The sequence below is a fragment of the Pimephales promelas genome, chromosome 19, assembly GCF_988280905.1.
Source record: "Pimephales promelas chromosome 19, fPimPro1.hap1.1, whole genome shotgun sequence".
NCBI lineage: Eukaryota > Metazoa > Chordata > Actinopteri > Cypriniformes > Leuciscidae > Pimephales > Pimephales promelas.
In genome coordinates, this window is record NC_142787.1 from 1,619,639 (window position 1) to 1,645,004 (window position 25,366).

Below are 25,366 nucleotides of genomic sequence, written 5' to 3' on the forward strand. Positions count from 1 at the left end.
CGTTTGCTTACATAAATCTGACAAACTCTGGATTTGTAACTACTTTTACGAGTTTCTTGTTCTCATATTTGAAAGTATATTGTGGGATCAGTAATTGTGAATTAAAACTTTGCCAAGTTAATTTAAGGACGTGTGTAATTTTGTCCTTCAGGAAAAATTTGGGGTTTGTAAAAAGTAAAATGTCATAGCAAGGTTAATTTCTCTGGAAATCAATCCAAAATGAAGGGAAATAAGAATAAGTGTTCAATATAACTGAATATATTGCAAAAAATGCATGCATCAAAAAATATCAATTATTATATTTACTAATGTGTCCAGAATAACTTCTGTAAATTATTTCATTTAGTAATATATTCAAAAAGTAATGTCCATATAAGGCATGGTTTAAGCCATGTTGATTTTACATGAAGGACTGAATCAAACATTAGAGTTTCTTATAAAGTTGTTATTTAAACGTTTATTAGAAAAGACCATTTCCAAAAGGTTATGGATTTTGTAAGTTTGTATCATTGATGTTTACATCTGAGGATTTGTTTTTAAAAAATGCCACTGCGGATAGCACTAATTATTTTATTAATTGTCCAGTCACACTTTAGTTTTGGGTCCAAATGTCACTATTAACTACGACTTTTGCTTTAATAAACTTCTAATGCTTAATTCTTTGACAAACAGCAAAAGAGATTGTGAATTACAGTATGTACATTGTTTTTGCGTTCGTCACAATTTTCTATGAGACACTTTAAAGAGGAACTTTTTCTGAAAGGAAAAATATAAAATGCATATTTTCCATCTTACATTGAAAGAAATCAGATGTCTGGATCAGAATGAAATGCAATTTAATCAAAGCAATGTTTCACCCTAAATGATGCATGAGTGAACTGTAATAATATACCAAAACCAATAACTTTAATAACATCCCTCACAATGGTTGTAGTATTTAAAAATGTACTTCTACTTTTTTTTAAATAAAAAGTTAAAACGTGTTTCATACTAAAAGTCCCCCTGTGGTTGATAATTTTATCCCTTAAAACTCATATTTGATCACCAAAATGACACATTTAAGTTTTCACGTCTTGAAATATCTTGAATGTAACTCGACACCCTTGCCTCGTTTAGTATGCGCGGCTCTATGAATATGCAAATGAGCCCCGCCCCCACTCACTCAGAGATCCACTGGTTGACGATCACACGTTGATCTGATTGGTTACAAGGTAATGTGACGTCAGAAACACCAGCGATTTCAAACTGTGTTTTTGAAACTCTCTTTGGTTCACTGCAGTTTTAAGGAGGAAATACTCTTATGAATTTACACATGGTGTGTCTTAAAGCATATTGAAAACACCACATACACACATTAAAAACATTAAAAGCTGGACTTAAACTAATAATAAAGCTTCCTCAAAAACATTTTTGGATATACTACCAATATTTTGTTTTGTTTTTTGGTAAGAAATCAAACTGCACAATCCAGTAGTGTGGTCCAGGTCCAAATGTTTTATTCAACTTAAAGTAACCAAACTGCTACAAATGGACAGGATGCTAATCCAACATTTAAAAACGGAAGACTACATCCACATATTCAAGTCTTTCACGCTCTTCCCCGGCACATCTAAAGGTTGTTTCCAATCTCCTTTAGTTCAGGGACAGCTGAAAGAGTGGTGCCATTAAAGGTACAGGCAAGTAGTAAAACAATAATGGACAAGATACACATGTGGGTTCACTCGCATAGACGAGACAAACACGAAACACACCCAAAAGTCTGGTGTCTACAACTAAAGACGTGAAGGGCTCCTACAGCGGCCCTCGAGTGTACTCTTATATACGGGTCCCTTCTTTCAAGGTCAGTCGGGGTGAAAACCGTGGATCAGGAATGTAGTCCGCTAGCATTAGTGTTTTCTGACGTAAACGTCTCCCTTTCTAGCCAACGGCCAAAAATCAAATATTCTGTCTGAATCAACACTGAAATAAATAATGTCATTACAATACATTTTTTAAAGCCATTTATGCTGTTCTTTCATTCTGTGTGACCTATAGCAGTGTCTTTCCTTTAGCAAACACACTCTCTGAAGACGTGAGCCTCTACTAATGCATCATTTGACCGAGTGCGTGTCCTCGGCCGGGGAATCTAAGAGAAACGAGGTTTGTGAGGGAAGGTATTCAAAAGGGAAGAAAGAAAAAAAAAAAAAATCAAGTCAGGATTATTGTACTTCCTATGCCTCAAACTCCAGACCCAAACCCAATTTGTGTCCACCAGCATTGATGTTCTTCCCATCCAGAAGAGCAGAGAGGGTCAGCTTGATCCCTGAGTGAAGAGACGGGAACGGGTTAGACGAGGAACATTCACATCCATGAGGATCAGCTGTGCTGAACTCAAATGCAAAATGCAAATCCAGAACTTTTCAAGCACTACTTGTTTGGTTTTCAAGGACTTCACTCAGAGAAAGTGTGTTTTAAACACGTTTAGCCTTTTATGTTCAAACCGGGGTCAGAGAAGTGATAACGTAGAATTAAAGGAGTAGTTCACTTTTGAAAAAACTTTTGCTGATAATTTACTCGCCCCCATGTCATCCAAGATGTCCATGTCTTTCTTTCCTCAGTCGAAAAGAAATTAAGGTTTTTGATGAAAACATTCCAGGATTTTTCTCCATATAATGGACTTCAATGGGAACCAAACGGTCGAAGGTCCAAAAGACAGTTAATAACAGTTTCAGATGCAGCTTCAAATGTCTTTAAACGACACCAGACGATGAATAAGGGTCTTATCATGCGAAACGATCGGCTATTTCAAAGCTTATTCCAAAAATGTAACTTTTATAAGGACAAATGCAAGCCTTGCTCTATTCTGTGAGGCGCGTTTGTAACGTCACGTAATACGTAATTAAGTTCAAAAGGTCACGGGCGACGTAGCCGGAAGGACAGAGTCAGTGTTTACAAGTTGAACGCATAGGTTGAACGTGAAAACTAACTCAAACACCGTTTACAAAAAAAGGAATTAAAAGGTAAAACAACGATGTCGGACGATTTTGACTCTGTACTTCCGGCTACGTCACCCGTGACCTTTTGAACGTAATTACGTATTACGTGACGTTACAAACGCACCTCACAGAATAGAGCAAGGCTAGCATTTGTCCTTATAAAAGTTACATTTTTGGAATAAGCTTTGAAATAACCGATCGTTTCGCATGATAAGACCCTTATTCATCGTCTGGAATCGTTTAAAGCCCTTTGAACAGTTTGCACTGAAACTGTCTTTTGGACCTTGAACCGTTTGGTCCCCATTGAAGTCCATTATATGGAGAAAATCCTGGAATGTTTTCATCAAAAACCTTCATTTCTTTTCGACTGAAGAAAGAAAGACGTGGACATCTTGGATGACGTGGGGGTGAGTAAATTATCAGCAAAAGTTTTTTCAAAAGTGAACTACTCCTCTAAACAGGACGTTTCTGGATGGTTAGTTGATGAATGTGTGTATCTGATGTGGAGTTAACTATCTTCTAGACATTGATTAGCATATTCTCTCATGATAATCTATAAATTGCGTTCCCGGGGGCGGGGTTTATGTAAATTTAAGGGTTGGTGATGTCACTAACCCGGGAGGAAGCTTGTGTAGTTCTACCAGCCGTGTATTGTAGTCCTTAAAAAAAACGTTTTGTTGTTGTTGTTTTTTTTTTAAAGTAAATATCTCCCTTTGCTCTGAACTTTGGGCAGATGTTGTTTATGCAACAGCAACATTACACACTAACTACAGTTAAAAAAGTGAACTCATAATCAACCACCCCTTTAAAACAAATACTTCCAGTATAGTCTGTGTTAGTGAATGTTACACTATTTATGCCCCTGACTTATAATCACAGTCTGGCGGATTCTGGAGTGAGGTAAAGTTTGAAATAAAATGATAAATAATCAATCAATTATTTTAAATGCTTCGAGCAATCCTCGAGACACTGATCAGCTGGGTTACTGAGGATTGGACACGCCTGGCTTAAACCGCTGCATATGCATTTTCAACAGGTTTATTAAACTTGTTTCACATAATTTACATCTATATAAACTTACCGGGCTTCAGGGTTTGGGTATATCCCAGGCCGACGAGGCTAGAATTATTCACTTTGGCCTGTAAGACACACAAACAGTGTGTGAGTGGGTAAGAAACAGCAAAGTGAAACATCTCCGATGTAATGAAGTCGTTCCCCCTGTTTCTACTCCTTTATTCCAGTTATTCCTAAACTCAGGATCCAGATTGACAGAGGAAGTTGATGATAAGCATCATGGTACCAATATAACCTGATTGAATTCACATCACATTTTGATATCGCAATATATCGTGACACCTAGAAAATACGCGTATTCTGTGGGGTGTAACAGTAAAGTAATATAACGAGTAGTGCAACATGTAACATGTAATAACACGCCTAACACATCCGTAATTGAACTAATGTGTATTAGTGATGCGCGGATCGCCGTTATATCCAAAGGTTGCTGCAGATAATCTGCGGATCAAGTAATAAAAATAACATTCTGATTGATTTCGGGCGGGTCGCAGGTGGATATGATAAATCATTATTAACAAAAATATTAACTACATACTCTAAAATATGAGCATGTCTAAAATGTTTGTAATCTGCAGTCTCTTTAAGATATACCGGTACGCTGCGCGGGGTAGTGCTGGGCGGCTTGAACAAAAATTTATATCGCATTTTGTTTCCAGAATTAAGCCGGATTTCCGGTTTATGACAGTTTTTTTTTTTCATGCAAATCAAAGCATTTCCTACTGGTTGAGAGAGGAATTACTGCAATACATTGACCTAGGATGGTCTATTTTATTGTCATTCGTTAATAGCGCCCAGTATAACCTAAAATTGTTATTTCATAACGTTCTAATAACATTCTTATAACCAAGCAAGAACGTATACAAAGTCTAAAGTCGTTGTATACGTTCCTTCGGCCTTTCCCAGACCGAAGCGCCCGCATCACCCGCAAGATCAGTTGGACGTGGCTGTGGTTACAAGAGGGTAAAACGATATAAATACTGTTGGTTTTCTCACACAAACCGCTCGTTTCGTGTCTTAGGCCATCAATGTGTACTTACATTCACGAGTCATTAAATCATGTTTAATCTGGACTTCTCTGTGCATGCTCTTTGAGGTGGTGACCATAGACCTCCATTATATGACTGACAGACAAGAACGGTTTGACCTAAAAATATCAAAATTGAAAATACTGTGGAAAAAAAGACACCTACATCTTGGATGCCCTTGAGGTAAGATAAAACATACCAAACATTAATTTCAAAGTGAACTATCCCTTTAACGCATCATTATGCCTACAGGTATCAACAAACGACAGCACTGATCACTGAAAAGAAAACCTAGCTCGAAGAAAAACTAAAAGTGGCAATGCTAACTTCACTTAGCAACTGAACACACACCGAGAAGGAAGCGTCGGCGTCGATCTGATACTTGGCGGCGATGCCGAAGCGGGTGTTGCTGTTTCCGGCGGTCCAGGCCAGGTTCACCGCCGTCTCCAGGTTATCATTCACTTTCTGGTAAATGGAGCCGCCGAATTCTGTTCCATCATTCCTGTGATTAGAAAACGCATCATTCACACACATCCTTTTCATATTCTCAAAACTACGCTTTTTAAAACTGTGAATGGCATTAAATCGACAGGTTAAATAGAAAAGAAAACACAAAAATGCTCTTTAAAGTCCCCCTGTGGTGAAAATCCCACTTTTAATGTTGTTTATGTGTCTATGTGGTGTTTTTGATGTGCTTTAACCCTCTGGTGCTTTTCTGTCTTGAAATTTTAAAAATCACAGCTTCATCGCGATGTTACGAAACTTGGTGACTTTTATGGCATTGGGTATGTGAACACTTACCTCAAAAATTGAGGTCATGATCTGAGCATGCTAAGTGGTCTTAAAAAAAAATAGTCACACTTTTGGTCTTCTGTCAAAAATGACCACTATAGGAAATGAATGGTAAATTGACAAAAAAAAAATTCTCTGAATTATTGTACGTGCAATCTACAAATCGGCCACAATTCTAAAAAAAAGTACACCGCAGGAAAGGGGTGACACTCTACAACATCTAGAGTGCAAAACAGACACACCCACCAACAAACACACTTTTATACACATACACATAATACACATAAATTTTGATTACAAAAAGTATGTTTTGAATTTTTAAAAATCACAGCTTCATCGCGAAGTTACGAAACTTGGTGACTTTTATGGCATTGGGTATGTGAACACAAAAAAAATTGAGGTCATGATCTGAGCATGCTAAGTGGTCGTAAAAAAATAGTCACACTTGTGGTCTTTGGTCAAAAATGACCACCATAGGAAATGAATGGCAAATTGACAAACACAAAAATTCACGAATTTTTATTTATTTTTTTTACATTTTTTTTTAAATAAAAAATCGTTTTTGAGATTGGTTCAACTATATATTCAAATCCACCAAAAAAAAAGTGTTCATAAACAGCTGGGGAATTCACATGCTTCTCCATAAAGAGCTGTACATGCCATCAAGTGGTTACACCATGATTCTACGCTTTTTCTCTATACTGTAACCAGATGGTGCTAATTTTCTTCAAAAAATATTTTTTTTCTGAAGGCCTAGACTCTATATTAAACTAAAATACTGCATTAATAATTAAATATATATGTATATATATATATATTATTTTTTTTTCCATGGCAAAAATAGACCATAAATATTACATAAATATTAATAAATTCAATCAAATTGTCTCAAAATACTAAATTACAAAGAATAAATATTATAGAACAAAAATAAATTGCATTGGTTTTACTGGGATGGAGGAAATTAAATTTTTAGGTGTCCGGTCACTTTTGACCGGGAAGATAACAAGTGTGACTCCGAAAGAAGAGCACCTGAGGGTTTACACACACCATGTGTGCGTTGATAAGTGGACAGCATTGCTGAGTATTTCCTCCTTAAAACTGCAGTGAACCAAAGACAGTCTCAAAAACACGGTTTGGAAATCGCTGGTGTTTCTGACGTCACAAACCACCTTGTAACCAATCAGATCAACGTGTGATCGTGGAGGCAGGGCTCATTTGCATATTCATAGAGCCGCGCATACTAAATGAGGCAAGGGTGTCAAGTTACATTCAGGATATTTTAAGGAAAAAACATTTAAATATGTAATTTTGATGATGAAATGACTTTAAAAGATAAATAGACTTTATATTAGAGGAGGACTTTAATAGACATCATGTCATCTAGGGCCCTAAACAACTGCACAGAATTAACTCACGCTTTTATTTGAGCCTCATTGATATACAGAAGTAGCCCGTGACATTAGTGCGCTAAAGCCCTCGACAAATCCAATCGCCAGGGAATAAACGTATATATAAATAACCCACCTGTCTAACCTTGAGCCTGGAAAAACAACACACACATCTCCCTCCCGCAGACACAGCGTTCAGTACGTACACGTTTGTGTGCAGCTGAAACTCGTCGGTCTTGTATCCCACAGCGAAGTTGCTCTGAGTGACCCGGTTCCTGCCGGCCTCGAAGGTCATCTGGTACCCGGCCAGCCAGCCCTCGAAGCCCACCACCACGCCTCCGTGCACCGCGGTGCCGTTGATGTCGTAGTCCACGTCACAGCCCAGGTTCAGGTGCTCGTGCTGGAAGCTGCTCTTGATCTTCCCGCTCTTCTTGCTGTGGGACGTTACGGAACAAGCCAGAGAAACGTCAGACATGTCTTGGTGATCTGTGCTCCACAACACTTAATATGAGGCAGTCATCAACTAACGTGTGACCCGTCACGAGTCGCACGGGTGTCTCTACACACTGCATGGGTCAAAATTATAGATTTTTATTTTATGCCAAAAATCATTGGGATATTAAGTAAAGATCATGTTGCATGATGATATTTTGTACATTTCCTACCTCAAATATTAGGGCTGGGTATTGACACAAATTTCACAATTCGATTCGATTTTGATTCCGATTCGATTCAATATCGATTATTTTGGATATCAGTTACAATAAATGGCCATTTTTCTCAAGGAAATCAAATCTCTTAACTAATGCTGTAAACTATGGGAGTCTAGTTGTAGCCAATAGACTTCATTAGCCTAATATGTAGGTATTAATGAACTGTTTTGTAGCTATACAAACACTTAAATTACACTTTTACTTATTTAAGAAGATTATATGAAATATATACATTTAAATGGTGGCTGTCATAAAAACTTTTTTTTTAAATAAAAGATTTATTTAAATATGCATTAAATATTGAAGAACATATGTAATATGGTGTATATATTTAGCAAAATGCTCCTCTCTAGAGTTATTTTTTCTAGCTGACTAACGAGTTTATGTGGGTTTTCTGAGGTAAATATGACGATGACATTGATTACAAGCTGTTTAACTGACGTCTTTCCACGGTTGAAACGCTGATTGGGCGAATCAATGTGACATGATGCGGATTTGGATAAGTTGTACTCTATCTTTAACACACTTTCAGATGCTCATTCATGTTTATTTGGCGCTGTGACTGGTATTATTAAGCCGGAAGAGAGATCAGCGCTGCAAAGAGCGATCTCACGCCACAGCGACAAAACGCTATTTATGTTTTTGAATTTCTAAAGAAAATGGACGGAATTTGAAAATTGAGACTTTGTTTCATATCAATAGTAACAAAGGACAAAGATTATTGCGATTTGTTGGATGCGCGCAGTCGCAATACAATGATCCATTAATTCAAATGAAACAGGATGACTAATCGATTCTTGAGATTTAAGAATCGATATCGGTTCATAAAAATGAGAATCGATTAATATCAAGAAATCGATATTTATTACCCAGCCCTATTAAATATTGTCAGTTAAACGCGTTATTAACAGCGTTAACGCAAACCCATTTTAACGTAGTAGATTTTTTTCCCGCGAGATTAGCGATCTTTTGGGCCTAGCAAACTTTGTAGTTTTTTTTCATATGCTACTACTATACTCTGACATAACTATACTTTATAACTTTTTAACCCTACTTTTTTAATTTATTTGTGTAAAATAAATGAAATGTAAAAAGGATCAGACACCTTTTCGGTTTTATTTTCTTTTAAAAAATATTGTAATTTAATTCTCGTTTCTATGTTTGCTTGTAAATTGTATTTCTTTTTTCCTTCTTTTTTAAGTTGACCGAAATAAGTTTCGGCCTCAGATCCAGCGGCTCAAATGATGAGACAAAACACACATTTTCATGTGATGACATTTGCTGCTCAAAAATCCTGCATTGAGCTTAATTTTGGTCACATATTACTAATATGACGTGCAACTGTCTGACTATATGTGCTTTCACAACACAGTGTTTGTTTTTCATTTCCTGAAAGGCAGTTTTTGGACGATGAAACATGGAAGTCCACTGATTATACTTTAACTTTTAAGTGCTGCCATTTTGGCCAGGACTCCCTGGAAGAAGAGATTTTTTTCTCAATGGGACTATCCTGGTAAAACAAAGGATAAATAAAATAAAAAAAATAAAATACTGAAGAGAACAGATAGCGAGACACATACCCAGTGTTTGGAGAAAAGGAGGAATCAAACGTCAGCTTCAGCCCTTTGGCCAACTGGGGAAATAAAGCAGCGTTCATGTTAGAGGACCAGACTTAAACTCATATCACATCATGTGCTCTGGATCCGCACCTGGTCCTCCAGAGTGATCTCCGTGCCGAGAGTGTTGTCGGTGTTCCACTTCTCGGTGAACGTCAGCCCGTGTTCGGCCCACTTGTACTTGGTCTCCAGCGTTCCTGCTACCTTACTGGTCTCTGTGTTGGCCGAGCCGGAGCTTTTAAACTCCTACAGTAGCAGGAGAAGATCACATGATAAGGACAAGTGTGTAAAAATGGTGTAATGGCTCAATCAGCATTTCTACCGTGGTGGTCATCAGTAAAGCCGCTTGTAAACAATGATTCATGGGTTTTCTCCTCCGTGTAAAGGTCGAGAGACTCATCTATCACTGTTTTACATGTTCGTAGAGTTAGTTTCTGGAGTAAATATATAGGCTATAATCTGTGTGTTTTTAAAAATGGCGTCTTCTGGTGTTTGGCGTTTGGCCAATCAGCGAACAGTAGGCACGTTTGTTTCCATTACAGATTTGCGCAAAACTTTTGCGATATTTTCCAAATGTCGATAAAAAAACTATTGCGAAATGACGGCGTTTCCATTAACCGATGTTATGCGACTAAAACGTCTTTTTTTTTCCTCTCGCGATAAGTCATTCCAAAAATCATGGCAACAGACTTTGGTAGGTTTATAACCCAGTGTTGTAGTACTCGAGACTCGGACTCGTCTCGGACTCGAGACCATATTTTAATGGTCTTGGTCTTGTCATGGACTCGTGTGCATTTGGACTCGGAATTGACTCGTACTCGAACATTTTTTTTTTAGGACTCGGAATTATTCCCGAGTCCACTCGAGTTCAATTAAAAATATTTTTCATGATTATTAATGTATGTTAATAAAATATATTTCTTTAAATTGATTGACACACCCAGTGATTGGTGATTTTATAGTGCGCAACTGCGCATGACCAATTGTAATAAAATTACTTTTAACACCACCTACTATGTGGCCTTTTTAGCCTAAACTGATCATATTTTTTAAACTCTAAGTAAATTCAGTAAAAAAAAAAAAGGATTTCTCTAAGTAAATAAAAGTAAATTAGGTAATCAACCCTCACTGGTCTCGGTCTCGACTCGGACTCGACCGTCTCTGGTCTCGGACTCGACTCTCTATGGACTCGGACTCGAGTGAGGTGGTCTCGACTACAACACTGTTATAACCTCTATCACAGCCATGCATTATTATTATTAATGGAAGGAAGGGGACGTGGTGTGTTATCCAATCATTAATGGCAGGGAAAGACACGGAGTTCCTGGGTGTTTCTCCCTTATTTCTGCTTCGATGTCTTGATGGCATTTCTTTGAGGTTTAGAGGCTATTCCTATAATTATTGTTTCTTTTTTTTAAATGAATTTAATAAAGAACTCTATCTCGTATTATGTACAGAAGTTCGTTGCAAAACAAAAAAACGAACGGTTGTATTTTTAAAACGCAAAGTTGAACACCAACATATTAGTTTGCTACAATAAGGTTCATTAGCTAACATTAATTAGCATGAACTATTAATGAACTGCACTTATACAGCATTTATTAACCTTTGTTCATCTTAATTTCAACATTTACTAATATTTCATTACTTGAGTAAATGCACTGGGAACAACAATGAACAGCTGTATTTTTATCAATCAACATGAACAAATATTAATAAACACAGTAACAAATGTATCGCTCACGGTTATTTCGTGACACTTAATACATTAACTAATGAACCACATTGTAAAACTGCACGTATTGATGCAAAAACAGTAGTTTTATAAGTAAATACAGCGACTGCTCTCAGATGTTATTCTGGAGCCGGGATATTACATATGCACTATATTTTCCTTAACCTGTCAGTGATGTCTTCATTACTTAATTTATATATAAAACAGGTCGTTTTAATGTTTATACTTATACTGCTTATATCATTAAATGTATAAACTGATTCATGTGCAATTTAAATGTCTGTTTTATTTGAGTGTTGATTATTATATCCAAACGAAGCACTTAAATATAAACTGTTATAATAATGTGCAAACGCCAGGATTCCCTGTACGGTTTACAGCTTCAGTTCTCCTTAAAGGGATTAAATCAAGCGCTTGTCAATCAAATCAAATTGCTAAACTTCTGCATCTAAAGAGAAAATCCTTTGTCACAACTCACACCAAATGGCATGCCAGTTTAACATGCACAGATCACCTTACATTATTGATGACAGGTTTAAGTGTATAGTTAACATCCCTCGCTCATCCTAACACAAAACGGTCAAGTGCTCTGTACATGTGTTAGTGTCTACATCAGCCTCTAAAAACAGAAAGCATTAAACATTTTGGCTTTTTAAAAGTGCACATCAGCAGCGTTTGTCCCACAGGCGGATAGACATTTGAACAGGACCAATCCATTCTCTACTTACCAATCCATTCTCCGACTTTGTTTTCAAGTCCAACTTGATGAGACCAAAACCTGCAAATGACCAAGACAACCATCACTAAGTCAGTGTGTAAAGCAGTGCTTGTCACCACAAGTTAAAGCTACACTGTGTGATTTTTACCTCCATCTAGTGGTGAAAAGGTATATGACCATCCAGTGAATATTAGTTTCTGTTCCTCTCAATTCCGATTTCGTTTTAACTCCTACGGTGGCCAATGTAGTCCAAGATTAACATGGCTTCCAGTTGGAGTGTTAACTCAAACGTAAATGCGAAAGGCGAAGCTTGAATTAACGGGTATGTCCCTCTTTGGCTAATGTACTTTCAAGATGGACGGGCAACATGGCGAACCCCTTACCCGTATGTATTTTCAATGGCATATTATACACTCACGAGAATACTTTATTACTTAAACGAAGTAAATATACATTGACGAGCACATATATTTTTGAAAGAACTAAGTGTTTTTAGCTAAGAATAAACTAAGAGTTACACAGTTTAGCTTTAATGAACTCTCACCAAAGTAAAACTGATCTCCGAACAAAGAAAACTGCGATCTCCGAACAAGTCTTATTTTCATGATTCAAATATATATATATATATTTATATATAGTGCTTTTCACATTTCTGTTTCTATTCTATTCTTGATTCTATTCTGTTTTGTACTTTTAGAACACAAGAGCGACACACATTTATATTCAAACACTATTTACACACACAAACGAAAAATATCTTTGGTCCCGCCAATGTTCAAGACATGGTTAGAGCCTTAAGGTGCGTTCACACTACCATACTACAGTATATTATGTTTAACTTTATGCAAATGAAGAGCGACTTTTGGGAGCGACAACCAATGGGGTGAAGTCAGTGCCGAGGCCAGATGAATGACGAGCTTGTTTTAGCGGTCAGAAACTGTCCTAGATTTTATGATATATATAGTTAAATACCGGCGATGGCAACGAGCACTCACTGTGTCTCGCTCATCTTTAATATTATGCATTTTATTAGACTTTCCTCCCAAAATGTTTGTTTGTAGCGGCAAGAAAACTGTTTTGTTGTCTACAACATTACGTAACATACAGAAGTATGAATGATTATGAGTAGTGAGCTCATGCATATGCATTATGAGTTTAAGTAACTCACAAACATTACTTGGCAACAGTAACTAGGGAACGCCTCACCGCCAGCCACTGGAGACATGCAGCGGCAAAGTCAATTGTAGTGTGAATGCACCTTTAGCGCTAGTATAAAAACAGTTGAATTCATACCGTATCCTTTGGTGAAGATGTCCCTGGCAGACTTGCCCAGGTCCACATATGTCGGAGGAACGGCCATTGTCTGCAATGCGGAGAGAGTGTCAGGTGAGCAGGACAGAAGATGGCAGAGGTCACGGCAAGGTCACACAGGGAGCGGCTCAAGTGTTGCACACTGCAGAGAGAGTTCCCTATCTAGACGTCATGAGTCTGACAGTTCAGCTCAGTGGAAATAATGGGTGGAGCTTACCCTTATTAAGGGTAAGTTTTAGGTGCAAGCCCCGCCCCCAGAGAGGCGGGACTGGACGTCAAGCCCCGCCCATTACCTCTGCAGTGAGCAGCCTTTCCAAAGATGGACCAATTCAGATATTTTACACAGCAAAACCGGCCTAATGTTGGTTGACACATGACTACATCGATCATACACACATTACAATAAAAGCCTATTCCCTAACACACACCATACGTGATTCGTGCGAATATTTCTCTAAGAATAAGCCAGAGAAGGAAAGCACAGAGAGCATTTTCTATGCAAGAATCAACACGCTAGCATCAGACTCAGTGGCGCAGGTTTACAGGCCACTATCAGAGTAGATTGAGGATAAATGTGCACAGAATCACTGCAGTCAGACACTTTCACACTTCAATATTTCCTTTGGTTTGTCAAAGCGATCTGCTTGCGCAGCGAGACAATGACAAGAGTCATGCGTGCGCGTGTGCATTAAAATAAAACCATTAAAATGCAATAAATGAAGCAGGATGAATGCATTTAAACAGCACGTGCACATTTGACCAGGATAGCGTGCACTCGATGCTCATGCACAGACACCGCGAGCGCGTTAACGCAGAGGCCCTGCTCGCGACATTGATGCGCTTCACCATCCCAAACACATTCGTCCCTGAGTCACTAAAACACTAGAGATACAGGCGATCACTTTCACCCTCATTGACCCTCACGACTGTAATCTCCAGTCCAGGATAAAGGTCTCAGATGTGGACATACCTCTGTAAGGTCGTGAGGAGGACAGGACTCAGCCGAGAGGAGGAGAGACGTGCAGACTCACACACAACCACGAGTCACGACTGACTTACGCAAGAGAGCGTACGCAAGCTGCGCCGCGCATGCGCAGTGGTCCCGAGCATCATCAGCGGATTCCTCTTTTTTTTTTTCTCTCTATTTTTTTTTATCATCAGCGGATTCCACATCATCACACACCCGGATGACAGACGCGTTTTAGACAGATCGAGTTTTCTGGTCTGTCAGGACAGGCAGAAACAGTTGAGCATGTGTTCGTTGCACAGAATATGACAGAGAATAAATACAGTTTACAGAATATCAAAAAGTATTTTAGCAAATGCGAGTTGCAGTGGTTTTTTAAAAATGTTTTTGTTTTTTATGTTTTCCAAAATAAAACTTCTGAATCATTTTTTTTTTTTTTATGAATAGGCCTATTTCTGAATAGTTTCATTCGATCTTTTGGAGAAACCGATATCTAATAAGTCTATAGTTTGTTGTGTTGTCGTGTGTTTGAAGCATGAATCCGACTTATGATCCGTCAGTGTAAACTCATCATTATGTGCCATTTTTTGTGTGCTATTTTCAACTTCAAAACAAGTAGACCATTTTCACATATCCTGGTTTCTCAGAAGCAAAGGTTGTCATAGTTGGGTAAACTTGTATAGAAGTGATTGAGAAAATATATTTTTTTTTTACTTCCTAAAGTGTCACATTTGGCTATTAAGAGGGAGAAATTCAGCGGTTTTATTTCCAACATGCACGTCATTCATGGATTATTTATTATAAGCTTTGTCTTTATTGGGGCATGACTTGATTCGTCTTTATTTCTTAGTGTGTAGTGAACAGGGGGACACCCGGACACTGAGGGTTGTTTAAAATGTAGGGTTGTTTTAACACAATTTTGGGTCAAATACGGACAAACCCAAACGTTGGGTTAAAAATGTAATTAAAAAATGTAACCCAATGGGTTTGTCCACATTTGACCCATTTTTAGAGTGTGTGAGGCATGACTGGTGAAAGGGTGTTAAGGTCAATGGTTGTCAGAAATTAGACCAGATGAAAGAACTCAACTTAATGTATAGGCTACACTCTAAAAAAAAAGCTGGGTTGTTTTAACCCAAACTTGGGTAAAATATGTACAAACCCAGATTTTGGGTTAAAAATGTAATTTAAACAGTTAACCCAATGTTTGAGTTTGTCCATATTTTACCCAAAGATGGGTTAAAACAACCCAGCTTTTTACTTTCAGTGTAGTTGTTTTTTCTACTGTTTTTATTTAATATGGTGTTTTAATGAGTTTTTGATCTCTTTTGATTTGCAAATGTCGAGTGAGTCTCTCTTTTTGACTAGACATTTGTTGGGAATGATGTTCATGAGAATGACGGATTGCGTAATTGTTTGTTTAAAGGTGTTTGTTCTTGTAATGTATTGACTGACTATTGCAATAGTGCAGTTCGTTTCCTGGGGAGGGTGTTCCTGTTTTGGGGTGAATATGTGTTTTTGGCCAGAGTGTTTCTGGGGTCGGCCAAGCGCTATACATGTATGTTCTGTGTTGCCTTGAGTTCAGTAAAGACTCACAAAGTTACATCATGATGTTCAAGTATATTAGCCTACAGTTATTTTTATGTTTCCCCATGTATAGGCCTACCTATAGTAGGCTATATAAATGCTGTGGTGAACGAATTATGTTTGGAGTATGATTCATTTCTTAACTGCACTTGTACCTCGGCGTACTGCCTGGGTTGTTTTAGTTTGATCTTTTTAATTATTATATTTCTTTTATGTGTCCATATGGAAGTTAAATAAAACTGCTGTGTAAAAGCAAGCGTATCAATAATATCAAAATCCTGACTGCTGGTTCATTTCATGATTTACTGGAGCTCTTTACTCTGGGCGAGGTTACATAAGTGTCATTTAAAGTACATATCAAGTGTTAATGTAACGTCTCATTTGTGCATTAATGGCTGTTAAAATAAGTGTCTTAATTAAGGGCGGTCACAGGATTTTACCTTTGAACGCCATTGATGACAGACGCAGTTCTCAAAATATCCACAAGGTGACACTATTTACCGGTAATCCAATATTACAAAAAATAAAAATATGCTATAAATATCTGGAAAAAAAACATTAATAAAAATGATTATCCGTCGATCAAACCTGGTTCCTGCTACATCCGCGATACAGATCAAAATTAAAAATAGATTGGTGTATTCATTAATGGTATTTTTATATAATGTCACAACACATAAAACACCTCTTACTTTATATACAAAACTATCCTTTAGTATTGATGCACATCATTATCCAACGAGACATGCAGTAGGAGGAAGTTTTATTTTACCTAGAGTTAAAACTAGCAATGTGTGAATGAAATTCGCTCTCAAATAGCCTACTATCAAACAACAAAATACCTTGTATGGGTTCAAAACTTCACTTAAGAAATATTACCTTCAAAGAAATTTAGATAGTTAAAGTTAATTTAATTAAGGACATACTGTTGTAGTTCTTAGTTTATTTTTGATATAGTTTTATTTGGAGTAGCGACATTGTATTTAAATTGTTTTGTATTATTTATTATTTATTTTTCATTTTTATTTTTATTATAATTTTTGTAAATTATGGCGTTAATTGTAAAATATGTATGAATGTTGTATAAATGTCCTATGTATATAGTGATAGTGTGTATAGATTCATAGCTAAATATTAACTAGAGATTTTGAAGCCCAAAAAAGTGCTTACAAATACATACGGATGGGGTTAATAAAGCCGAAGTGAAACCACGTGTCTTTGTAACAAAAATATCCATATATACATATTACTTTATAATCACTAGTAATGGCTAGTTTTAGCCGAAGAGTGACCTCTGACCCGACCGTTTGACATCACTTTCCCGCCGGAACAACCGCCCTCAGCCAGACTGAGTGGCAAAAGATCTGCTACGTGACTGAATTTAATAGGAGAAACTGCGAAAATGCGACTAAAATGAACAATTTTATCAATTTAAACTAAATGTTTAATGACACATAGTGTTCCTTACAACTTACTAAAGATCCAGTGATCCATGGATATTGACATGCAGCCAGGAATCGTGTTCCCTGACATTCATGTTTGCCTGATTTCGACACCGGGGAAATAAAAGCAATATAGACCTAAATATAAAGCAAATTTCCTTGTGAACGCTTTGTATAAATACAATATAGGTAGGCCTAAATCCGTGTGATCACTTATGTTATATCAGTGTTATATAGAGCCTATATGTGTAAATAAATATCATATCGTCCAGCCATAAAACTTTATAGTTTTTTTTTTTTTTGTTTTTTTTGGGGCAGTGTTTATTAAAAAACATCCAATAATGCAGAATATGCAATGACAGATATTTAATTGATGAGTTCCTAATATATATATAACCATACAAAATATATGGGTATGGTTTTACACCTAAATTCAGCATATTGACACAAAATGATCTCCACCTTGGCCCTAGCCCAGCAGTGGAAATGCGGCTAATGAGATGCTTCGTTAAGGCTTTGTGGCTCTCTTGTAGTAGCAGCAATCAAGAAAATGTAAGAAAAATCATCTTATTTTGAGTTAATCAGAGTCACTTCAGGTTATTACGAGCATCCCAGCCCAGTCGTCAGACCAAAAATAAATACATAAATAACTTCACAAGCAAAGAATAGCTCAGATAAATGTTTTATTTAGATGTGGGAAATAATATGTAAAGTTGAGAGCTTCACAGTAACAAAAGAAAGCCCAGTGGGAGTATAAACCTCAGGGTGACCCGCCACGGCCCACAATAACACAAAAGTAGTCAATATATAAAAAGACAAAATAACTTATATCAAAGAAAAAACTACACTATTAATGCTATCCATTCCAATGAAGACATAAATGTGTCTCTATTGTCTTGTGTATTATGTAATTTATACGTGAAAATTAGTTTTTATGTGCAGTTTTCGTGTGCATTTGATACTCACACAACACCCACCACTAATTCTGCACAAACGCATAATACACATGCACCCCACACCACTACTAAACCTACCCTAACCAACCCATGCGTATACAAGTTAAAAATCATTTTCGCGTATAAATTGCACGACAAACACACAGCGTGTGTGCTATAGAGACGCATTTAGTGTGATCGGGTTGATCCTACTCATGACACACTACATATACAAGAATAAATGCATTATATAAAAGAATAAAAACATACATATGTAACAATGTGAAGAGAAGTGAGCATGAGCTTGATGATCAGGTCTTTCTGAACACAGACACATTTCCAATTACAAAAGTTTGTGTACACTTTAGGTTATTTTAAGCTTTTTTCTGAAGTGTGGTTCTGATATGATTTATTTTTTTACAGAGACATTTTTTTAGATCCACTGATACAACCTGTGCTCTTAATCCTTCAGATGAAGTTAATGTACAATATGAAAAGGAACATATAAAAAGATGTTTGATAAAGTGTTAGCTGCCATGTGTTTCAAAAAGTAAAATACTAAATTATCTGCTATAAACGAATCACAAAAATCATATAGCATGATATTACGTTGTTATAAATGTAAAAACAAAACACAAAGCATGCAGTGAATAGAAATGGGACTTGTCTTGTCAGCTCTAGTACTAAACACAGACATGAAAAACTGAAGCATATTTGTTAGGTCAAACTGTTCCTCATTAAAGGCTGGGCCTCGTCTCTGCCGACATGGGACGCCGACGCCATCGGGAGCCTCGGAAACTCTGGATACATGGTTTCATTGTTCTGCTGAAGAAGAGAAGCTTTTACTTCCCACATATTACACTTGAATTATGTTTTGTTGCAAATATGTATTTGTAGAGTATTGCCATTGTATTGTATTGACTATTGAGTATTGCACACACATATATACAGTATGTACATGTTTTTAAAATAAAGTTTGAGACTTTCATCTTGATAGACAAAAGAAATCCTTTTTTATATATTTCTGTGGTTAGGAATCACAACCTTTTTGTGGATTATCGTGTGTAAGACAACAATATAAGCAACATAAGAAAAGTGACATGAGTCATGAGATATTTCTAAGAAAACACAAATACAACACCCTGCAGTCTCACTATAAGTCTGGCTATTTTTGCTGCATCATGAAATGAAACAGGGATCTGGTTTTGAGTGAACCAAGGGGCGGATTTACTAAACAGAGCCGTGAGAGTGCAATTACAAACCGATGGGAGTGGAAAAGTTCTGTGTGTGAGTGACACGCCAATTTAATAATGTCTCAAACACCTTTACATTAATGAGCGCAAAGCTTAGTAAATCACCTTGCATTATTCATCTCCTCACATACATTTTGCACCTGAAAGGGAATCTCCAACAAATGCATATGCAATAAGATCAGCATAAAAAAACTAAGTGTCCACACCTTAATTTGTCACTGCGTGTCTTTAGTAAATCCTGAAAGTAGTTTTTAACAGCGAAAGAAGGTTTCCGCTGGCTCAAGCTGTTAGTAAATCTGGCCTCAAGTATAAATGCATATATTTATAAAGCATTTATAGACCATTTCACAAGATGTAAACAACACTGGTCCAGAAGCACTTCCTGTTTTTTAACACTACATAAAAGCTGGGATAAAATACAACCAACAGAACATTTAAAACTGAATCAAAAAGTTAAACAAACATCTTTAACCCTCAGGTGCTCTTCGTTTCGGAGTCACACTTGTTATCTTCCCGGTCAAAAGTGACCGGACACCTAAAAATGAAACTTTCTCCATCCCAGTAAAACCAATGCAATTTATTTTTGTTCTATAATATTTATTCTTTTTAATTTAGTATTTTGAGACAATTTAAATGAATTTATTAATATTTATGCAATATTTATGGTTTATTTTTGCCATAGAAAAATATATATTATTTTCTATATATATATTGTTTTCTTCAAAAAAATATTAATGCAGTATTTTAGTTTAATATAGAGTCTAGGCCTTCAGAAAAAAAATATTTTTTGTAGAAAATTAGCACCATCTGGTTACAGTATAGAGAAAAAGCGTAGAATCATGGTGTAACCACTAGATGGCATGTACAGCTCTCTATTGAGAGGCATGTGAATTCCCCAGCTGTTTATGAACACATTTTTGTTGTTGTTGTTGGTGGATTTGTATATATAGTTGAAACAATCTCAAAAACTATTTCTTATAAAAAAAATGACAAAAAAACAAATATTCACAAATTTTTTTTTCTTTTTTTTTTTTTACAATTTCCCATTCATTTCCTATGGGGGTAATTTTTGACCAAAGACCACAAGTGTGACTATTTTTTTAAGACCACTTAGCATGCTCAGATCATGACCTCAATTTTTTGTGTTTTCACACACATAATGCCATAAAAGTCACCAAGTTTCGTAACATTGCGATGAAGCTGTGATTTTTAAAAATTCAAAACATACTTTTTGTAATCAAAATTTATTGGTGTGTATGTGTATAAAAGTGTGTTTGTATGTGTGTGTGTGTTGGTGGGTGTGTCTGTTTTGCACTCTAGATGTTGTAGAGTGTCACCCCTTTCTTGCGGTGTACTTTTTTTTTTAGAATTGTGGCCGATTTGTAGATTGCACGTACAATAATTCAGAGAATTTTTTTTTTGTATCAATTTCCCATTCATTTCCTATGGGTTGTCATTTTTGACAGAAGAGCAAAAGTGTGACTCGTTTTTTTACGACCACTTAAATTGCTCGAATCATGACCTCAATTTTTTTGTGTGTTCACATACCCAATGCCATAAAAGTCACCAAGTTTCGTAATTTTCTGAAGAAGCTGTAATTTTTAAATATTCAAAACAGATTTCTTTAATCACAATTTATTGGTGTTTTTGTGTATAAAAGTGTGTGTATGTGTGTGTGTAGCTGTCTGTTTTGCACTCTTGATGTTTTAGAGTGTCACCCCGTCAATGCTGAGCACTTTTTTTCTGCATCGTGGCCGATTTGTAGATTGTACACACAAAAATTCTCAAAGTTTTTGTGTTTTTGTCAATATCCCATTCATTTCCTATGGTCGGTCATTTTTGACCGAAGAGCACAAGTGTGACTATTTTTTTTACGACCACTTAGCCTGCTCGGATCATGACCTCAATTTTTTTTGTGTGTTCACATACCCAATGCCATAAAAATCTCCAAGTTTTTAATAACATTCCGATGAAGCTGTGATTTTTAAAATTTCAAAACAGAACATTTTTCGGTCAGAAATGACCGAAGAGCACCTGAGGGTTAAGATGTTTTCTTTACATGTGAAATAAAGAAAACAGTTACAAACTGAAACAGGAAGTGCTTCTGGACGAGACTTCCTTAGATTTCCACGACGCATGCGCGAGAATTGCGTTCTGAAGTAGTGTAAGCTGGTGTAAGCAGATCGCAAATCTCGCGCATGCGTCGTGGAAATCTAAGGAAGTCTCGTTTCTGGCCTACAAGGAAGAAAAGAAATAGTCGAATAAAGTCGTTATTTTTGTTTGTTTTTTCGCACAAAAAGTATTCGCGTCGCTTGATAAACATATAGTTGAGCCACGGTAGTCACTTGGGATATTTCAACATTTTCTTCATTGACTTTCTGGGCCGTCAAGAGCCAGTCCCTTAGGCAGCCAATGTGGTAGTTATACAGCTCTCAAATTTAATCAAAAATATCTTCATTTGTGCTCTGAAGACGAACGAAGGTCTTACGGGGTTGGTACAGCATGGGGGTGAGTAATTAATGACTTAATTTTCATTTTTGGGTGAACTAACCCTTTAAGTCAGGCTTTATTTTTATGAAACAGTCTAACTTGCATTAGACTAAGTCTATGAGCAAATGTTAGACTTGTCTAACACTATAGACCAGTCTAAAACAGCTGTGTGAAACCGCGGCCCAGGAAAACCAGGACACGGCGGAGTCAAGGGTGGGAGCTTGACAGGCTGGGTTCGTCCATATTTGACCCACATTTGGGTTAAAACAACCCGGCATTTTGTAGAGTGTAAGTTACGTTTTTAAGCTAACCCAATGAGAACTTAAATAACTTTCAACACACGTTCAACATTAACATTAATGGAAGAATGTTTGTTTATAACCTTGAGAGAACCTTTCCAGAAAGTTTTGAGGACGTTCTCTGTTATCTGGGAGACTACACTGCGTCGGATAAATCAGCTAAATAATAAATTCAAGAAGCATGGCTATATTTTGTTTGCTTTTAGACCAGATAATATTGTTCTGACATTGTGCTTTGACGCCTCACCTGGCTGGATTGCTTTGGCAGCAAATTTGCGATAAATTCTGTGATGTTGGCAAAGGTGGGACGCTGAGTTGGCTCCAGACTCCAGCACGTTTTCATCATCGTGTACCTACAGACGGTCAAGACATCTGCTTAGTATTTATTGTTTCTTTTCTAAAACCTCACAAATGCTTATAGACTCACATTTCGTGAGGGGCAAAGTCTGGTTGTGGCATGTGATAACCATCTTTAATCATCTTGTAGAATTGTGCATCAATCACAACATTAGGGTAAGGACTCATACCTAAAAAACAGAAGAAAGACCATAATACCAACACAATACCTTCATGAAATGAACACTTAATAGGTATGAACGAGTAAATTCCCTTACCCAAGGAAAAGATCTCCCACAAAAGCACGCCATATGACCAGACATCACTCTGTACTGTGTAAAGACATTCAAAAATGCTTTCAGGCGACATCCATTTGACTGGCAGCCGGGCCTACAACGAGTGTAAAAGTCAAGTCAGCTTTATTTATACAGTGCGTTTTACAACAAAGCAGCTTTACAGAGATAACTAATGCACGAAAGTTTGTTTCTAAAAGAAAATAGCGTCACAGACGAGTTTAAGCAAGTTCAGAGATGGTTTAATTCCCTTCCACATTTGTTTATTATTATTATTTGGGCAATGTGCCCATGATGACCCCTGTCCGCCACCGAAAGCTGGATCAACGTGTGATCGTCAGTGAGTGATTGGAGGCGGGCTCATCTGTATATTCATAGAACTGCGTACACTAATATGTCATTTTGCTGATCAAAGATGAGTTTTAAGAGATAAAATTATTGACTATACAGTGGGACTTTAAATAATGGCACAAATAACAGTGAATTGACGAGCGCAAACCTTAAAAAAAAGTAAATCACCGTGCGTGATTCGTTTAAATACTCTCCTCACATACATTTTCTGTCTTAAAGGGAAACTCCAACTACTGCATATGCACAAAAATAACCGTGTCCACACCTTTTCAGCACTAATTTGTAATGCAAACAGAGGATTTGTGCTGGAGAAAGCTGTTAGAAATCGAGACGAAAATGTTGAATTGTTCATAACGAAAGAAAAAAATAACTTACATTTCCCTTCACTACATAGTTCATGTCATTCATGATGTCTCGTGCAAGGCCAAAATCACAGATCTTCACAATGTTGCGGTCAGACACAAGAACGTTCCGCGCAGCCAAGTCTCTGTGAATACACTGAGCATAAACAGCATTATAAAATTACAGTGCAGCAAAAATAATAAAATACATAATCTCTCACATAATTAGCCTTTCTGTGCAGTTTGGCATCCATAAAGAAATGGTTCAAGAATAAAAATTCTGCACTTTATATTACTTAGCGTTCCATGAAAATGAATCACTTTTGTTCAACTCTTTTCTATATTAAAAGTAAAATTTGACTGGGGCTGTCACGTTTCCAAAATGACAACAACAACAATAAACTTTAAAAGTAGTGTGCGTGGATGCTTTTATCCAAAGCGACTTACAAACTTCCTCATATCAATTCCCTATTTTGCACTCAGGTCTGATTTCATATGCAATTTTTTTTTTTTTTAATGTTATTTTGTAGCTCAGTTGCCCCAGTTATTGCCCCAGTTACCTATTCATTTACATTATATAACAAGCAGAAGAGATATTTTTTAAAAAAAATTAAATTTTGACACATATAACTGAGAAATATTACATTTTTGGAGGCTAGGAATTCCATTCCCTGTGCCACTTGATAGGAGAACTTCAGCAAATCAATACTATCCAATGACCACACGTCCTCCCCTCCTTCATTGCAAGATTCTGTCGGAAAAGTGCAAAATGATTAGGATGCCCAATTGTTCCCATTACAGAACATTTGGTCTGCTTATTACTTTACCCTGACAAATGTCTGTGGACATCCGTGTAGATTGTGCGTCGTTGTAGCTCTCTGAGCAAGTGATCCTAAAAAAAAAGGTTTACATGTTTGACAATAGAAGAAACACTACGACCACCGCACATGTTCACAGTCCATATCCAATTATTTGTCCATACCCGATTGAAATCCGATCACATGATCAGTCCAAAATCACATGAAATGCGACTTGAAAAACTGTTTCAAGCTACATTCTATGTGGCTTGAAATCTTATTCAAATCACATTTATGGAAATCCGTTTCAGTCTGACTGCTCTGATCAGATTTCGCGTGGTTTATGTGATTTCTCACGCCACGATAAACTTAAAGATCAGACGTTATAATAGGAAATAGACCCAGACCGATATATCGGCAGACCGATATTATCGGCCGATATTAGGCATTTTCCAAACTATCGGTATCGGCAGTTATAATGGCCGATAAATGAATATTTCAAAAATAAAATAAAAACGGACGAAACACGCTTGAACCATGTCATGAGAGTTGGAGTTTTATAGTTTGTGGCACTCAACACAATCATTGAGTTGGTCACGATACATATATTGCTTGAATAGCAATTAAAAGATCATTCCCATCAGTTCTCTTAACTGAAATAAGCATGACAAAATCTGTGCAATTTGCAGTACGACATTATCCATTACTAAATTATGGCTCATCATAGACTAGCTAACCACAAAGCTAGTTAATGCAACTCCCATCAGTCTGTTCTGTTGTGACAATGAAAGAAACAAGTTTATTTTTAAAATGGATTAGCATATTATTTTAGTTAAAATTCATAAATAACTTCAAATAACTAATGTTAGGGAAATCTGTTAATGTTGTGTTGCGCGTTTCTGAAAAAAAAATAAAAAGAAAT

General features: G+C 36.7%; 2 protein-coding genes across 2 annotated transcripts in view; both read right to left on the reverse strand.

Moving 5' to 3' along the window:
• Positions 1 to 1,474: 1,474 nt before the first annotated feature.
• vdac1 (voltage-dependent anion channel 1) lies at positions 1,475 to 14,462 on the reverse strand. Its single transcript, XM_039663659.2, has 9 exons — positions 14,324 to 14,462; positions 13,336 to 13,405; positions 12,053 to 12,102; positions 9,683 to 9,835; positions 9,554 to 9,606; positions 7,467 to 7,694; positions 5,429 to 5,579; positions 4,057 to 4,114; positions 1,475 to 2,302 (listed from the first exon to the last, which is right to left on the reverse strand). Exons 2-9 carry the CDS (start codon positions 13,400 to 13,402, stop codon positions 2,211 to 2,213), a joined length of 852 nt encoding a protein of 283 aa, XP_039519593.1. The 5' UTR covers positions 13,403 to 13,405; positions 14,324 to 14,462; the 3' UTR covers positions 1,475 to 2,210.
• Positions 14,463 to 18,019: 3,557 nt separating this feature from the next.
• csf1rb (colony stimulating factor 1 receptor, b) overlaps positions 18,020 to 25,366 on the reverse strand; it is a 30,717-nt gene continuing 23,370 nt past the window's right edge. The window contains exons 15-21 of the mRNA XM_039663620.2: positions 24,475 to 24,539; positions 24,292 to 24,398; positions 23,682 to 23,804; positions 22,941 to 23,052; positions 22,754 to 22,853; positions 22,574 to 22,679; positions 18,020 to 19,109 (exon numbers count right to left, since the gene is read on the reverse strand). Coding sequence (XP_039519554.2) covers positions 19,002 to 19,109; positions 22,574 to 22,679; positions 22,754 to 22,853; positions 22,941 to 23,052; positions 23,682 to 23,804; positions 24,292 to 24,398; positions 24,475 to 24,539 — 721 coding nt within the window. The 3' untranslated portion in view covers positions 18,020 to 19,001. The remainder of the gene's footprint in view (positions 19,110 to 22,573; positions 22,680 to 22,753; positions 22,854 to 22,940; positions 23,053 to 23,681; positions 23,805 to 24,291; positions 24,399 to 24,474; positions 24,540 to 25,366) is intronic.